The sequence below is a fragment of the Anabrus simplex genome, chromosome 8, assembly GCF_040414725.1.
Source record: "Anabrus simplex isolate iqAnaSimp1 chromosome 8, ASM4041472v1, whole genome shotgun sequence".
NCBI classification, from domain to species: Eukaryota; Metazoa; Arthropoda; class Insecta; order Orthoptera; family Tettigoniidae; genus Anabrus; species Anabrus simplex.
In genome coordinates this window covers 224,885,584-224,904,937 of record NC_090272.1, presented here as the reverse complement: position 1 = coordinate 224,904,937, position 19,354 = coordinate 224,885,584, and the positions used below count along the sequence as shown (strand labels likewise).

General features: G+C 39.0%; 1 protein-coding gene across 1 annotated transcript in view; it reads left to right on the top strand.

The window, feature by feature from the left end:
• Cda5 (Chitin deacetylase-like 5) overlaps positions 1-19,354 on the top strand; it is a 258,804-nt gene that overhangs the window by 201,790 nt on the left and 37,660 nt on the right. The window contains exons 8-11 of the mRNA XM_067152713.2: positions 5,963-6,177; positions 9,718-9,782; positions 9,935-10,039; positions 18,336-19,193. Coding sequence (XP_067008814.2) covers positions 5,963-6,177; positions 9,718-9,782; positions 9,935-10,039; positions 18,336-19,193 — 1,243 coding nt within the window. The remainder of the gene's footprint in view (positions 1-5,962; positions 6,178-9,717; positions 9,783-9,934; positions 10,040-18,335; positions 19,194-19,354) is intronic.

Here is a 19,354-nt window from a genome sequence, read left to right as displayed (position 1 = left end):
TAGACTCAAATGTGCCCAATGTGAGTTTTCTTATGTTGGGCAAACTGGACACAGCTTTCAAACAAGATACTTAGGGCATTACAATGCATCTAAGCACAATAAACACTCTGCTATGAGTATTCATATGAAAGAAACAGAACATAGCTTCACCACTATAGACGAGGACTTTCAGATCTTAAAGATTATTAATAAGGGTGGTTTAATGACTGAATTTGAAAACACCTATATCTTTTTAGACCAGCACTTCAATAATAATCAAAATCTAAATGAAATTGTGGAAACAAAGAGCTCGGTCACAGAGCAAATTCCCAACTTATTGTCATCTCTTAACATAAACAGTAACAACTTTTCAAAAACCTTCAACTATAAATCCAGCATTAATACCCCTATATCAAAAGCAGCCATTGTCTCATCGCCTAGCCACACCCCTCCCCCTACGTGTACCAATAGCAATCTTAACACCCCGCCCACCCCCCTCCACCCAACACACTCCCCGCCAACAATGACACACCCCTACAATACGAGGAGTAGAGTTAAAGCGACTGTCAGACCACCTCACACGAGCAACGCTGCCGGACATTTCTCCTAAAGTCTAAATGATAAGTGTCAAGAAGATTAATTTCACTAGTGTACCAGACCACCTCACACGAGCAACACTGCCGGACATATCTCCTAAAGTCTAAATGATAAGTGTCAAGAAGATTAATTTCACTAGTGTACAAACCCAATATAACACTAACACACCTTTTCATCTAGTTCACAGATTTCAACACTTCACAAGCCATTACACTTACACCTAAGAATCCAGTTGATCTCCTCTTCAGACTTACAAGGATGATAACTTTATAAGCTTCACTACCTAGGCAACATAGAGAAGATGAAATAACTTGATATTTGAATGAGACTTGATTAAACATCCTCTACTAGCTATCTTGCCATCTAACCAGCACTTAACTTCAAATATTAGTAATAACAGACTCTTGTTCATTAAGAAAAGATTTTATTCTATAGAAGAGTTTAGCAACCCACAAATCATTTTTAGCTGAACATATTGTTTTCCTGTATATACTGAAAAAATCTGTGTAATTATTGTGAATTCCTTTTGACTTTAATTATCAACGTTATGAATGTTAATATATTTTTTTTTATTTTATCTCCATTTGATGCAAACATAAATAAGACATCCCATTAGAACTTTAATCCAATTTCAACCTCTGTAAATGTAATTTTTGAAATATATAGAAATCACAGGGCCAGGGAAATAGCCCTTAACCCCAAAACTGTACCATATGTATATATCTTAACATTACCGGTAAGTAATTTTAGAAAAGTGGCATTCATATTTATTTAATGGCAGCCTTGTTTAATTTTAATTTTAGTAGTATTTATTCTGTACAGTCACTATTAAGCAGGTTCTCTATCAGCTGAAGATGACCTATTTACAGGTCGAAAGAAACCGGTACTGTATTTTTATGTAAATAATTGACACTGTATAAAATAAAGTATTGATTAGGTAGAGAACTCATCCTTCATACTTGTATATGTTCAACCAATTCATTCCAAATGTAACCACAATGTTCCTATACATCAATATATATTATTGTAAACAATTAGTTTTTAAGACCTAGATTATAGAATTTATGGCTGATGATGCCTGCAATGACCAGTGAAACATGTACCATTGTATGCTTAAACCTTAATATAATGATTGTATCATCGTCGTAAAGGCTTCAAAGTATTGAATAGGTGGTTCTCAATAAACTAATAGCTGCCTCTGTGGATCAGCGGTAGAGTGTCGGCCTCCGGATCCCAAGATAGTAGGTTCAAACCCGGCAGAGGTAGTCGGATTTTTGAAGGGCGGTAAAAAGTCCATTCGACACTCCATGTCGTACGATGTCGGCATGTAAAAGATCTCTGGTGACACATTTGGTGTTTACCCAACAAAATTCATTAAATCTCAGCCATAGACGCCCAAGTGAGTTTCGGTTTACTCGGTCTGCCACCTAGTGGGGGCCTAGAGTAAAACGGAATGTCGAAATTGACAAGCAGACAGCCAGATGGCGTCAAATTGAAATGTCTGCACACGGTAGCTGAGGCCATACGATTATTATTATTAATAAACTAATGGTAAAATTTTTAATAAAATGTCAATCAATCAATCAATCAATCAATCAATCAATCAATCAATCAATCGATCGATCGATCGATCGATCAACCAATCAATCAATCATCACTGATCTATTTACTGTAGGTCAGTTGCCCAAATGGCAGATTCACTATCTGTTGTTTGCCTAGCCTTTTCTTAAATAATTGTGCCAACGGCCGTAGCCATGTTGAAACACCGGATCCCGTGAGATTTCCAAAGTTAAGCAACATTGGGCGTGGTCAGGAGTTGGATGGGTTGCCACGCACTGTTGGTGGGGGTAAGGGAATGGAGGAGCTGAAAGGAACTGGCCACCCTACCGCACGTAAACTCCGGCTCAGGAACACCTCTGCAGAGGTTCGGACCTGCCTTCGGGCAGAATAACCCTTACCTTACCTTCTTAAATAATTTGAAAGATGTTGGTAAATTACTCCAGTCCCTAATTCCTCTTCCTGTAAATAAATATTTGCCCAAATTTTTCCTCTTGAATTCCAACTTTACCTTCATATTGCGATCTTTCCTCCTTTAAAAAGCTCCCCTCAAGCTTATTCATCTTACCAATGTCATTCCACTGACAGCTCAGAACATATCACTTAGTTGAATAGCTTGTCTCCTTACTCCCAGGTCTTTCCTGCCCAAAGTTTTCAATATTTTTGTAACACTATATTTTGTTGGAAATCATCCAGAACAAATTGTGCTGTTTATCTTTCTTTTCTTCAGTTCTTGAATCAAGTAATCCTGGTAGGGGTCCCATACACTAGAACCATATTCTAATTGTGTCTACCCTCATATCCATATGAAGAGATCTGTAACCTTCAATTTACCAGTCCCATTTATCTGATTACCCAAGTGAAGATCTTTCCTTGGTCCCCCATGAAGTACTTTAGCTCATCAACACAGTAATTAAAAACTGAGAAAACTCTTCCTAATAATGAAACTTAAAACCTGACTTTCATCTCGTTTAGGGCCTACCATCATTCCATTGCCTGCTGTTCATCTCACAACATTTTCAAGGTCTTTTTTGCAGTCGCTTCGAATCCTGTTACTTATTTACATACAGTATAACATCTGCAACAAATTTTATCTATGATTCCAGTTCTTTATTCATATCATTTATATACAGTACATAAGAAAACATAGCATAGCTTAGCTTCTTATTCTACCTTCATGGAGAGAAACTCATATACAGTAATCAAAAATCCATATTATATTGGGTGATTCAATAGTTTCTGCAGAAACTGAAGTAGCCCATTTTGTATAGAAATGTATAGTCTATGATGAAATTGTATAGAGAAAACCTGGGAATGCAGAAATTTCATAATGGACAATTTATTTTTCCAAAATACACTCCATTCCTAAACAATGCAGAATTGACAACCAGCAAAATGAATCATCATATGTTCCAGAAATCCAACTCCTATCCTCTCACTTCAGAAATCAAGTGGCTGTTTTTAAAAATGCTGGTGTTATACATCCTTATCTCAGTCTGAAGAAATAATTTATTTTCTATTGTCAACATTATAGATCAGAATCAGAATACTTATTTTCCCCCGTGGCAAAATCATATGAAATACAAAAGACACTCATACATATTTACACGTACCATACTACTGTCTCCTGTGGAGTTCTTGCTTTCTCCTGCCACATCATAAGTTCCATTTAAGTGTTCAGTTGTTACATGCCTTAAAAATGTTTTTTGCAGTTTTTCTTTCACCATGAAGAAACAATTTCTTGAATTAGTCTTATTCCAATCTTTATTGTTGGGTATGTCTATAAGGAATGTGTAAATTTCAAACAATATGCTAAGAAGTAAGTTTTTGATTTAAACAAATTGAGTGTCAAAGTAAGCCACCTTTTTTCAGAGAACTTCAATTGTAAATGTTTTCATATATATGTCCAGAGTTTTACAATGTATGGGGTTACTTCAGAAACATAAATGGTACAAGGATACCCCTTATGCCCATCTTTCAAAATTCCCACCATTAGTCTTGCATTGAAGATGGGCTGCTTATGCTCTTCAGGTTTGTCTCATTAACTTTGTTCTCTAGGGTGAGGGTATCCTGTACTTTTTCATGACTTCTTTGTATGTACTTTGTTCATCCTGTATCACATTAACAGCTTTATCAATTATAATTACGATAGACCAAGCTTGCAAGTTTATGGTTATGTTCTTGAAGCATTGTCTGAAGCGTCTTAATGAGAAAATGCAGAGCTCAGCTCCATATTCTTTGTGCGTTAATATGCATGGCCACTCTACTTGGTTTGGGCTTGCAATGCTGTTCGAAAATAGCCCGATATTTCCTGATGCCCCATGCTTCAGACATATTTAGAGCAATAGCCATATCAGGCCAGAACATGCACAGAATTAGACCATACTGAAGATAATCATTCTCACTTCACCTTTTAGTTTGTTCCATGTTACTACAATAGTTATTCACAACGTGTTTATGATCATAAAAAATGTAATGATGACATAATGCGAAGTCCTTTTTGCACGCACGTGTGTATGAGTGAGCTTATTATTGAGTAGCAACATATCCACCAATCACAAAGTCATTCTATGTCAGAAACTCAAGGACTCCACACAATCACATATGATTTAAGGATATAGTATATAGTAAGAGATACGGGCAACCAATGGGACACATTGAAATGGAGGGGAAACAGCTACAGATGAACCATCAATTCAAATATCTTGGAAGTGTTATCTCTGATACTGGTTCTATAGATAAGGAAATTTCCCACAAAATTCAGGCAGGTAGCAACTTTTACAAAATAGTTAAAGACATAATATGGAACAAGAAAATACCAACCAAATGTAAGAGAGTCATATATGAAACTTATTACATACCAATCCTGACCTATGGTTGCGAAACGTGGACCATGAGAAAAAAAAGATGTTAGTAGAATCCAGGCAGCAGAAATGAAATTTGTCCGTAGCATGATCGGCAAAACACGGAGGGACAGAGTCCATAATGAGGAAATCCGCAAGCAGGCTCAAGTTGTAAGACTGCAGGACAAAATAACAGTGCAGCGACTGAGATGGTATGGACATATGCGACACATGGGTGATAACAGATTACCAAAAAAAATGTATGATCTAAAACTTGAAGACAAAAGACCAAGAGGGCGACCAAGACTCAGGTACAAGGACATGGTGAAGATTGACATTCAACAGAGAGGACATACTTTGGAAAGCATTGAAGAAGGAGAGAAGTTCAGAGACCGCAACTGGTGGAGAAGTCTCGTTTGCCGACCCATCACTTAAGATGGAACGACGTGGGATATGTATGTATGTATGTATGTATGTATATAGTATATAGGAAGAGCTGCATTCAAACAGGGGTATATCAATCTCTATGGTAAAGAAATTTAAAAGCTATTTGAAAAGTCAACATTCTGTATCTGATATTCAGTACCATGATATAGATGTTGATTCCCATAGGGAACCTGAAATATTTGTCCCGAATGAGTAAATTTAAATTTTGAAAATGAGAATAAGACTCTAAAGTGCATTGGCACTGCCGGTGGCTCCACGTAGCCTACGCAGTGGCTTCCACGGTATGCACTAGCCGTGCGTCTTGGTAAGTGTGCTATTTACCAACTGATGAGCCCAATTTAGCACACTGGGGTGAAACGCTGGCAACCAGGAATGAGTTAGCTGGAAAATTTATAATGTCCAATAACGGACCAACTATATTGGTATTATTCAGTACCATGGTTTAACTCGGACGAACTAAATACTGTATTGTAGAAAATACTATGATAAATTTAGAGTAAAGGTCTCACTCTGTTTCATTTATATTTTTTCTGTCACAGACTACAGCCAGTATACAGGCAGCCAAGGGCAGACAAGTGGTACATCAAACAATAACAACAACAACAACAACAACAACCAGCAATACCGAGGGCCTAGCCCATACAAGCAAGCTCCTCAGCAACCTACAGCCTATGCTCAGCCCACATACAATACTCAGGATGTGTACTCACAGGGTGTGAATGCTCAGGACTACAATGAAAACTACAATACACAGGTAATTCATATCAGAATATCATTGACATGTTTCTATAAACTCCCCATGTATTCTAAATGAGCAACTATGTTCTGGTTGCCACTTGCCAGTTCCAAGCTTATATAAATTGAAAGGTTCTTGAAAGAGAAAAGCCTAGGAAAAGCACTAGGAAAAAGGTATATATTTAAATGGAGGAGTACTCAGAAAGAATTAGCAGCTCATCTGCAGGATTACTTCTACAGAAATATGGAGTGTGCAGTGAATGCTTGCTACTATAACTATATAAGGAGAGGTCACTTCCACCTGGTCAACAGACTGTCATGACAAGGTCCGCCAGACTGAAGGTTAAGCATAACACTCGTCAAAAATGTGTTCACTGCTTAACACATTAGCATCGACGTGTACATTTGCTTTCTTTGTGGTAAACTGCGGAAATGCAATATACGTATTTCAGGTTGTTGTGGGCTATGGATGTGTGTAATTTCATTCATAGATGATAATCAAAGACATAATTTATGCTCAAAGTTACTTTTTTTTTTTTTTTTTTTTTTGCTAGTTGCTTTACGTCGCACCGACACAGATAGGTCTTATGGCAACGACAGGACAGGGAAGGGCTAGGAGTTGGAAGGAAGCGGCCGTGGCCTTAATTAAGGTACAGCCCCAGCATTTGCCTGGTGTGAAAATGGGAACCATGGAAAACCATTTTCAGGGCTGCCGACAGTGGGGTTTGAACCTACTATCTCCTGAATACTGGATACTGGCCGCACTTAAGCGACTGCAGCTATCGAGCTCGGTAGGGAATATTAGGTTAGGAAATGAAGTCTTAAAGGAAATAGATGAATACCGTTAATTGGGCAGTAGAAGTACTACCGATGGCCGCTTCCTTCCAACTCCTGGTATCATTGGTCAATTCACGAATTGTGGTGTTTCAGTCCGCCAGCACTAATGCATTCAGATTCTGCACATCGTCATCACTTACTGCACGATGACCAGGTCTTTTTAAAAATCTCAATCCGGGAGATAGTGGGTTCAAACCCCACAGTTGGCAGCCCTGAAGATGGTTTTCCATGGTTTTCTATTTTTTTATATACCAGGCAAATGCCGGAGCTGTACCTTAATTAAGGCCATGGCTGCTTCTTTCCCACTCCTAGGCCTTTCCTATCCCATCATCGCCATAAGACCTAACTGTGTTGATGTGACGTAAAGTAAGTAGAAATTTTTTTTTTATAGACAACATGCAGTCTGGTTCATCAACTGTTTGTATGTTTTAGTAACAGAAAGAATAATAACAATTCCCCCCCACCATGGCGCAACAGCCCCATAGGGCCTTGGCCTACCAAGCAACCGCTGCTCAGCCCGAAGGCCTGCAGATTACAAGGTGTCTGTCGTGTGGTCAGCACAACGGATCCTCTTGGCCATTATTCTTGGCTTTCTATAATGGGGCCTCTATCTCACCGTCAGATAGCTCCTCAATTGTAATCACGTAGGCTGAGTGGACCTCGAATCAGCCCTCAGATGCAGGTAAAAACTCCTTGACCTGACCGGGAATTGAACCCGGGGCTGGCTAATAACAATTACATCCTACATTAAACAGTAACTATCATCAATCTTAATTTACTTCAGATCTCAATTTTGGATTTCAAAATATTCATTTATTATCTGCCTGAAACTATATTCTTACCGATTAGCAGTGAGATTGCTGAATAACCCAGTGAGCCTGTTTGTGCTTGTATTTTGCTTTTCGGTGAGAAGTTAGGAATTTATTCTTTGTTGAGTGATACAGTGAAGGGTAGCAAATATTTGTCACCTGTTAGCCTACCTACAGATTAAGAACATAATCGTGTGAAGTTGACTAGCATGGTGTATATTTGTCTTGTGGTAGCCTATAAAACATAGTTATGGATATGGAGAAAGTCATGATCTACACATCTTTTAATACACTGTTGTTATTTAATAAGCCCCTGGAGAACATTTTCATACATGGGTTGATATTTTTTTTTTTTATATATAGTGGGAACTATGCTGTAACAATTCCGTGAAACGTGGCCAGGCAATATAATGTATACCTGAAGTAGCTTAGATACCCACCCTCTCTCAGCCTAAATGAACTTGCCCTCCACACACCATGCACGTGTGCAGTGACAATAACAATTACGCAGTTTTTAGTGCGCGCTCGTGGAGTACAGCTGTAATGATTTCAAAGCAAGATCAGAGTAGCTGGTTAAAAGTTGAATGTGCTAGAGGTTGCAATGCAAGGCAGTGTTACAGAGGATTGCAAGAGGCTTGCGGTGAAGGTGCATTACTTTACCGTACTGTGGCATGGTGGGTCAAGGCCTTAAAACAGATAACAAAATATGAGACATGCTGCGGCCTGGTCATCGTGCAGTAAGTGATGACGATGTGCAGAATGTGAACGCATTAGTGCTGGCGGATTGAAACACCACAATTCGTGAATTGGCCAATGATACAGAGCTGGCACCTTTGACTGTGCTGCAAATCTTGAAGAAACAGCTGGGAATACGGAAAATCGCCTCCAAATGGATTCCACATGATTTGACCGAACATCAAAAATCGCTGCTATATGATGTAGCTTGTATGCACTTGGAGTGCTAGGAATGCGAAGGTGAGGCCTTGTTACGGCAGATAATAATTATTGACGAGACCTGGCCAGAGCTTATGAACCGCAGCTGAAATGCTAATCAAACGAGTGACATCATCACGGGTTACCAAGAAAAGTAATGGTTCCGCTGACTGGAACCAGGGTGAAGGCCATGTTGATCGTTGCCTATGACTGGGATGGTGTTATCTTAAAGCATACCATTCCCAGAGGACGTACTATTAATGCGGAGTATTACTGTGCAGTTTTGCAAACAAACCTGGTAGCAGCTTTAAGAAGAAAATGAGGACACTTCCTGAATAACCCACCCATCATTCTGCATGACAATGCAAGGTCGCATGCAACAGGAGCTGTGGCAGATTTGTTCAATCACTGGGGCTGGGAAGTGTTTTACCATAACCCTTATTCTTCAGATCTCAGCCCTTGCGACTAAAATCTCACCACTAAAATTAAAGCACCACTTCGGGGGGTCCGCTTCTGCGGCATCCAATGGCTTCCACAGTGCTGGGAACGAGTGCTACACAGCAGTGGTGATTACTTCAACGGTCTGTAAAATGCCTAACATTGTAAGTATGCTATGTACAGGTATCTAAATAAAAAATAGTTGCCACTATTAAAAAATCAACCCATGTATTTGTTCTCTTGTGTTTTTCACACCTTTTAATACTCTCCTCTCATCTAACGTTAAATATACCTTTCACTGTATGCCTACCTGTACTTACAGGATGTAAAATGCATGCATGTCAAAAAAAATCTTATCCAATGTTTCCATATGTATAGTTTTTATTCACGTATTCAATAGTAAGTGTTCTCGTTTCCTTGTCCTCCTGCATAAATGTCTTAACAAGGATTTACTGCATTTTTAAAATTTTTTAAATTCATGCAACCACTGGAAACTCTTTTGGTCTGTCTATGAAATAACTCATATCTGTATGTATTTGCAGACAGTTGAAGATCAGTACCGTCAACAACAGCTACCAGCTCGTAAGCCTACCGCTGCACCTACTCGGTGAGTATTTAATGAACTCCAAAACTTTTCGTGTCCACAAAGAGAACAAGGTCAGAATGTGACTGGTAACTGCCACATTTTAACACTATATTGTGCATGATTATATGTATAAATCAAATATTTGATAAAGTTTTGTTTTTTGCACTATATAGCAGCAACAGAAATGAGTTGAATATATCACATGAATCAACGAGTACAACAATCCCTAGCACTACCACCACGACATCAACCACAACCAGTACAGTAGCCCCAGCAAGGTAGCCAATGCAAGAACAAGCAACTTTCTGCACGAATCACATCTTTCCTATCAGCTCAATCTCTTATCAACAACAATAATATTAATAGCTTTATTTGTGTCTCTGCTTTTATAGATTTTTGCATCCTTCTTGTCTTTGAAATTTCTTAGCATATGTTCTTTTATCTGCACTAGCCGAGCCATGTGATAGCCTTTTGTGTGGTGCATGCTCACACTGCTTTTGAGTGGGGTCTCTTTAGCTTTCTAAACTATCAGTTTCTGCTTGCTCTTAAATCAGTCGTCATTGAATTTGTTCCATTCTGCAATATGTTGCTTCCTCTGTACTGTCCATAGAAGGAGAATTCTTGTGCTATTGTAACAATATCAGACAGTCAAGTTGTTAATCAAAATATTTTCTCTAGGATATACTATAGGACACTGACAATAAGAAAACATCCATAAATCATACACCCTAATTGGAACATTGTTTTGGGCTTTGTCATCATAATCATCATCATCATCATTTCCTCTTATCCAGCTCCTGTGGGTTTGGGGCATTTATGGCACTTCTTCACCTTCCTCTTCCATTATTTTGTCCCAGCCCAGGTTTCTTCTACTTGTAAAAGCAAAGCAAAGTCACCTCCGTACAGGCCATGAAGGCCCTTGGAAGAGTGGAAGGTAAAGGCTTCCACCATTGTTAACCTCGGCACGTGTTGGGGTAGAGTGGTTAGCTCTACGCCCGGCCGCCTTTGCCCCCAGGAATTAACCTGGTACTCATTTTTGGTGTAGGCTGAGTGCACCTCAGGGCCATATGCACCTCTGGAAGTGGAAATCTTGTTTCTTAAATTTTACGACCTCCTGACGGGGATTCGAACCCACGTCCTTCCGGGCGAACCGAGCACGCCTTTACCGCCTCGGCCAGGCAGCCCCTTTCTTCTTCTTGTACTCCTCTTTATTGTTCTAGATACGCTCTTGTTCTCTTTCTATCGAACTTCATGTCCATCATCTGTTTTGGTGTTCTTTTCTGATCCATCCTCTTTACGTATCCAAACCATCTTAGTTTATTCCCATCAGTTCTCTCATTTAAGTTTTCTATTTTGACATTCTTTCTAACATCTTTGTTTCTCACTCTGTCTTTCCTATCATATTTCTTAGGTATTTCATTTTACTGGGTTGGATTCTACTCTCCTCCCTACTTGTCATTGTCCAGGACTCAGTCAAATAGGTCAGTATGGGTGCATAATACATTTTGTACATTATCTCTTTACATTTCCTTCTTGCAAACAAGATTTTTACACTCTGGTAGAAAGCAGAGCCCTGTTGCACTCTCTCCATCTCCAGCCTTGACTATGTGTATCATTGCAGCAAGCTATCACATCTCTTCTATCAACACTATTTTTTCTCAACAACATTAGTCATTAGGCTTTGTATAGGACTAAAAAATTGTTCTTCTTACAAACTACAACCTTGCACCTCACAATTCTCCTTCTAGAAAACATTCATACAGGATACATTCATTTGGGCCCATCCTTGCAGACATGCAGGTTGTCCATGGTCATCAACTCAAAAGACCTGCACTAGACCTCTGCAGATATGCCATTATAATTATTATATCTTGCATTTCTTAAGTGCTATGTCTGTCCAATTATGTACTATCTGCGTCTGACGAGAAGTCCTGGCAGCTTGCAGGTACAGCAGCGTAACTGATACTACTTACTTAGCTACAAACATCAGTCATGCCAGACAGTGCGAGCTCTGTTCATTATGCTGTACACACTGTAAATGTGTAACTAAGGCACAACTGCTTTACCACTTTGAAACTTCACAACACCACCTCAGTTTGCAAGAGGAACAGATGTTTACTGTCAGGCCGGCAGTTCGTCAGACGACCATGCTATAGCCTGTCAGTAATTTAACATAACCCCCACCACCAAAGCCAGTTTATATGCACAGTTTCACCTGTCAGGTTCATTCTTAATTATTTATCTCCTCACTTTTCCCATCTGTTTGTACCAACAATCATTCTTACTACCTTCATGTCTGTTACTTCTGACTTATGAACAAGATGTCCTGAGTCCACTCAGCTTTCACTCTCATACGGGAAAGTGAGTCTGACAAGACCTATATAAAGTTACCTTCGACCAATTGCTGACTTTCTTCTTACAGAATGCCATTGATTAGAGCTGCAAGCTCACTGCATCAGCTTTGTTTCACTTCCATCCTTGGAGAATGCACATCCTAAGTATCTAAAATGATCCAACTGTTCTAATTTAGGCAGGTAGCTTACTTAGGAGAGTAATGGACTCAAATATAGATGGTAAAAGAAGCAGAGGGAGTTAGACCTGGTTTATAAAGATGAAAGCTATGGAAAAAATGCAAATGGAGGATTGTGGAGGCAGAGACTTGCAGACTGAGCGTTAAAAGGCATAACAGATAAACATAGATGACAGTGATCTGCAGCCCATTCTTTCCTAAGTGTAGCAGTGAATATCCTTGTAAATGAAGAATGAAGTTTCAACAGCTGATCTCAGATTACCACAGAAATCAACACAAATAAGAGTATCATACTTCAGTATTAATGTTCATTGTGTAGGGAAAATGAAAATCCACAGAATTAAATTGACTTACCAAAACAAAATTAGTGAAAGAGATGAGGGTTTCTCATTTCACTTAACTTCCACATTTTCTCCAAATACATGCATTGTCTTCTCATAGTCCAGCTCCATGGCTAAATGGTTAACGAATAAGTTTGAGTGGCGTTTATAAAATAAGGAAAGATCACAGTATGAAGATAAAGTTGGAATTCAAGACGACAAACTGGGGCAAATATTCATTTATAGGAAGGGGAGTTAGGGATTGGAATAACTTACCAAGGGAGTTGTTCAATAAATTTCCAATTTCATTGAAATCATTTAGGAAAAGGCTAGGAAAACAACAGATAGGGAATCTGCCACCTGGGCGACTGCCCTAAATGCAGATCAGTATTGATTGATTGATTGCTGGCCTTTGGTCACAGGGGCCCCGGGTTTGATTCCCGGCAGGGTCGGGAATTTTAACCATAATTGGTTAATTTCGCTGGCAAGGGGGCTGGGTGTGTGTGTTGTCTCCATCATCATTTCATCCTCATCACAACGCGCAGGTCGCCTACGGGTGTCAAATCAAAAGACCTGCATCTGGCAAGCCGAACTTGTCCTCGGAGACTTCCTGCACTAAAAGCCATATGCCATTTCATTTTTTTCTTCTCATAGCCTACTGCTTCATTTCTTATGCTGGCATTACGTTATTCATGAACATAAAGGGCTAGTCCTTACATTAACCCTCCCTATTAAATTACTTCATGCCCCCAAACTTTGTGTGCTTCATCACACACAGCATATGGCATATTAAATACACTGAAACAATTCTAGCATTTTCAAAGCTGTACTGTTATCATTTCCATATCCGATCCTCTGTGCCGAGCTTTTGTAATTTTTAAAGAGACCACAGGTGCAGAAAGATGATCATTAAAATTAAATTTGTCAGAAAACCTCCAAATTTCCAACTTCATTGAAATCATTTAGGAAAAGGCTAGGAAAACAAAAGATAGGGAATCTGCCACCTGGGCGACTGCCCTAAATGCAGATCAGTATTGATTGATTGATTGCTGGCCTTTGGTCACAGGGGCCCCGGGTTTGATTCCCGGCAGGGTCGGGAATTTTAACCATAATTGGTTAATTTCGCTGGCAAGGGGGCTGGGTGTGTGTGTTGTCTCCATCATCATTTCATCCTCATCACAACGCGCAGGTCGCCTACGGGTGTCAAATCAAAAGACCTGCATCTGGCAAGCCGAACTTGTCCTCGGAGACTTCCTGCACTAAAAGCCATACGCCATTTCATTTTTTTCTTCTCATAGCCTACTGCTTCATTTCTTATGCTGGCATTACGTTATTCATGAACATAAAGGGCTAGTCCTTACATTAACCCTCCCTATTAAATTACTTCATGCCCCCAAACTTTGTGTGCTTCATCACACACAGCATATGGCATATTAAATACACTGAAACAATTCTAGCATTTTCAAAGCTGTACTGTTATCATTTCCATATCCGATCCTCTGTGCCGAGCTTTTGTAATTTTTAAAGAGACCACAGGTGCAGAAAGATGATCATTAAACTTAAATTTGTCAGAAAACCTTGGCAACTCAAAGTCAAAAGATTTTCAAAAATTAACACTCTTGGTCTTGAATGATTCGAACAGCAGAATCCACTCTGTTCTCTGCTCCCCTCCCTTGTCCAAGTAATTTCATTTGTTCCTTTCCAAGATCAAAAATACATCAGGTTGTACCATGTGAAATGAGCCTTACTAGCATTTCCATTAATGTATTTGTTGCACTACGCTCCCATAGCTTATGTCTGTCCTAATTTAATAGGAAGACAAGAACACTAATCTGCCAGACTCTCACAGACATAACATCTAAAGTAAAGCTTCTTAGTGAATTATCTGAGCCTTTTGGTACAGAAGTTCTCCAAGGAGATGGCCGCTCCCTAATTCTGTTTAACTTAGTGTTAGATAAAGTCATCAGAAAACGGGAAAAATTAATCGAAGGTATAAACATAAGAACTTTGAGAGAGAGAATCAAGGTGAAGTGCCTGGCATTGCTGATGATCTAGCTATCATAACTAAGACTAGCGAAGAAACCAGGTATGCCTTAGAGCAGTAACATGAGATAGCATCACATATAGTATGAGAAAACTCATTTTATGGAAAATATACATCAACATATCAGGAGATCTCCCCCACAGACGAAATATGGGATAATTTCATATGTGTCTTCCTTCAAATACAGTATCTCAGAGGAGTCATACCACCATCTGGACTGGACATTAAAGCCAATTTAGACAGAGGCATCAAACTCCCGAAAGTGTATAGAGTAACATGGAATCACTATAATAAAAGAGTGATATCGCATAATGCAAAGCTTTGTCATTATAGGACAGTTGTTTTGCTAGAAGCATTATATGCCTCAGAAACTACATCTCTAGGTCGCCACTCTAAAACTGACAAAATTGTAAAGCAAGAATTAAAAATTCTCAGGAAAATATATTGTCCCACTCATGTAAATTGCATATGGATTCAAAGAAAAACTATGAATCTGTACACAGCAACAGATAAGCTTACTGATGCCGTACTAGGAGACGCTTGAAATTCTATGGTGACATCTGTAGAATGGACAAAAATAGATTTGCTAAAAAACTATTAGCTATATAATCAATTCAAAGAAGGTCAAGATCAACTGGTTTGAAGATATTAAGCAGGATTTACAACAAATAAAGGCTACAGATGGCACCATAAAAAAATAAAACTGTAAATTCTTTGAAATTCTGGTTGCAAATCACACATTTGTGGAAAAAGCTAGAGACCACTGGTAAACAGTGGACAGAAGAATCAAGAAAACATCACAGTGAATTCATGAAGAGATTTTGGGAGGTGAAGAAGAAGAAGAAGAAGAAGAAGAAGAAGAAGAAGAAGAAGAAGAAGAAGAAGAAGAAGAAGAAGAAGAAGAAGAAGAAGAAGAAGAAGAAGAAGAAGAAGAAGAAGATCTAGTTGCTTTATGTCGCACCGACACAGATAAGTCTTATGGCGACGATGGGACAGGAAAGGGCTAGGAGTGGGAAGGAAGCGGCCGTGGCCTTAATTAAGGTACAGCCCCAGCATTTGCCTGGTGTGAAAATGGGAAACCACGGAAAACCATTTTCAGGGCTGCCGACAGTGGGGTTCAAACCTATTATCTCCCGAATACTGGATATTGGCCGCACTTAAGCGACTGCAGCTATCGAGCTTGGTAGAAGAAGAAGAAAAAGAAGAAGGTAAAGCTGTCAGACCAAGCTAACAAGTTCAAACGCGCTCTATAATTGGGCATAATGAAGAAAGTAAGTAAGAAATAAGAACACCAGCCGGGCTGAGTAGCTCAGACGGTAGAGTGCTGAACTTCTGGGTTCAACTTGGCAGGTTCGATACAGCGGTGGTATTTGAAGGTGCTCAGATACAATAGCCTCGTGTCGGTATGTAAAAGAACTCCTGAGGGACAAAATTCCGGTACCCCGATATCTCCGAAAACTGTAAAGTTAGTTAGTGGGAATGCCTCACCTACCGTGTGCGAGCATTTTGATTTCACGCCATGTAAGCTGTCTGTGTGTCTGTTTTGATGTTCTGTCCTATTCTACCCAAAGACAGAAAAGTCCAAACTCTTCTGATGACCTATTGTGAAGCTTTTAATTAATTTTGTTGGGTAAACATTGACTGTCTTACCAGAGATCTTTTACATAGGCTACCGTTATTGAATGATATGGAACGAGTAGACTTTCTTATGCCCTTCAAGAATCCAACCTCCTCTCCTGGGTTTGATCTCAAGGCCGTATTTTGTGTCTAGTGTCATCTATCATCTGCTAGTTAATACAGACAACCATCTCCATTTCCCTATTTTTGTTGATCATGTGTAACAAGAGTTTGGTCATAAAACATGATTTACATTTTCCTAGACAAGGAAAGTTCATGTGTGACTCTTTCTGCACAGCACAATATTAAACAGAGAAAAATCATAACAACCATTCTACTTTCAGTACCAGTAATATACCATCAAAACCATACAGATATAGGTACAAGCTGGAGTGAGACTTCCATGTGGCCCTCTCTTGGATTTTCAAGGTCAGAAGGGAGGATCAGGGCACTGCTACAACTGCAGTGCTCTTCTCCTTTCTAGAGGAAGATAGGAAACCTATAGCAAGTAACAGCAGCTTTCGCACATAGAACACACATCTTGTGGAATTCAAGACTGTAGAAAAAATATTTTATAAAGAATTACATTCCCAGAAGAGAACCTTAAATTTATTTCACTAATTGGAAATGCATAAAATATTTCAGGGTTACATCATCAGGATGAGATTAAGTGATGTACTTCTCTATAGCTTGTGCCTGTTACATCCTTTTCAAGTATATTTGAATATAAACAGTTTTCAAGGATCAAAGATATGAAATAATCTTTTATATCAATATCACATAGGCTACATTATTTATCAACATTATTTATCAAAAAATCTGGCTATTTTGATCATAAGGCAATCCATAGAAATTACTAAATGAAATAGACAAATTTTATGAAAAAGATATGTAAATTAATAAAATAATAGAATGACATCACTCAAGTAAATTATTGTCTGTTGCTGTGGTAAGAAATGATTATCGTTCATCCTGATAATTCACTAATGGTTTAATTTAAGTGACCAATCTTCAAGATCATCATTCTCATGATTTAAACAGGGAGGAAGAGTTCCAGTCTCGTGAAGCTTGAGGGTAACAGGTAAGGAAAAGAGAGGGTCATGAAGGATGGGAAAATGAAAGTTTCCCTTGATTTCTCAAAACCTAATACCATAGGGGTCAGAAATAAATGAGAGTTTGGCAACAAAAGTCAAGCAGGATAGATGTAAAGGTATAAATAATTAGAAGCAGTGCCAGGCTAAGCTTGGATACTTGGTTACCATATGACTCACAATTTGCAAGCACTGCAAGAATATTTCACTTAAATAAGCATTAATAGCACTGTAGGCTTGTTGCAATCACTGGCACAAAATGATCATCAGACAAAGTTAGATATAGGCTCTAAATCAAAACAATAAGATAGAGGACTTACCACGGCATGTGTCTTAGAATTCTTGCCTTCATAAGTAACCCTTCATTACTGCACTTTTCCTTATCCTAAGTGACATGAAAGTTATTTTATAAATTCTTAGCAGACTGAAGTTTAATTTACACTCAAAATCTGATCTTTCAATCAAATTGTACATCTAAATACCTAGAACACAACCATATTTTTATATCTTAAAGTTAACTATCATGTTTTTTAATGACCAAACTCTAAAGTATGCTACTATCATGGGAATTGTCTGGAGTTTTGGACAAACTTATTGTTCATTCCACAGATATACTTTTAAGATTCCAGAAATGTTTCTTGTTGTTACATTGATCAGATTCTCTTCTCTGCTCGATATGCATATCGTAGGTTAGTTATTAGGGATGAGATTCTACTTCTCCTTCATGGCTCCCTTTTGCATCTTCCCCACTCAGTCATAGAAAAAGGAGGACGCATGCAAGAAAAAAACAAGTCCTCGGCAATGTGAGACTCAACTACACTGAGCTACCAGGTTCGGCAGTGCCTTAATGCATCCTCCTTACATTGCTTCTTAAAACATAATTAGATAATTCTCTTGCTCCAGTCAGATTGTTTATTTCTTTCTTTCTTCTGCAGACAAATCAGATTGTTTATTTCTTTCTTCCTTCTGCAGACAACAGACCAGACAAAGAGGAGAAGCAGCCACAACACCACAAACAACACGGTCTACACAGGCTAATATTCCTGAGGAATTCCAGACCCTGTGGAACCTTCCATCTCAAAATTCAGATTCCAGACCTACACCCAGTCCTAGACAGACTTCAGAACAAAAACCTGCCCCACGTAGAGTAACACTGACAGCAGCTTTATCCCTGGATGAGCCATTTGTACCAGATACAAAGACAAGTCGAAACCAAGCCAATTCCCGACGTGTTTCACTGACTTCAAATGATTCCGGCAATCGACGAGGAACCTCTGAGGTTGTTCCTGTTACTTCATCAAGATCAAGCCAAAGTTCCCGCAGTCAAAACACACCACGACGTGTTTCTGGCAAGTCTTTTGCTGTTGCTGACGTTCCGAATTCAAGAGCTTCAGCACGTGGTTCTGAGGTGATTACCATTGAAGACGTAGAGCCCACTCGATTTAATGCCTCAGCCTCAGAATCGGACAGTTCGGTAAGGAAAGTAGCAAACACCCCTTCCCGTGGAAGAAGTGATTCTAATCCTCAAGTTGACATAATATCTGTAGCTCGCTCAAGTCAGCGAAGTGCAAAACTTATTTCTAATTCTGCTCCTTCTAAGGAGGTTGAATTTGCCAGACAACCATCACTCAAAGCTTCTGTAGACAGTAATGACTTTTCTGACTCTGATTCTGACTCCCTGACTAGTTCACGCTCTCTCTCCCGCAACTCGATAGCACAGTTGGAAAGCACTACAACTAGATCAAGGGCCAGAGGCAATAAACAGACTTCTTGCAATGATGAAGTTGAAACCAATTCAAATACAGGATGCACCGAGAAACCACAACTGAGGTATGGCACCTCAAGCTATTCTTGAGCTCTATTTATTTTCTTCAGAATCAATTTTCCAAAAAAAAGTACTTATGACATTAAAATAATATAAATGAATTTAGTAGCTTGTTCTGAGTTGCCCTCCAATGCTGTAAAATTAAGAAATTGTTTCTACTTTTTGA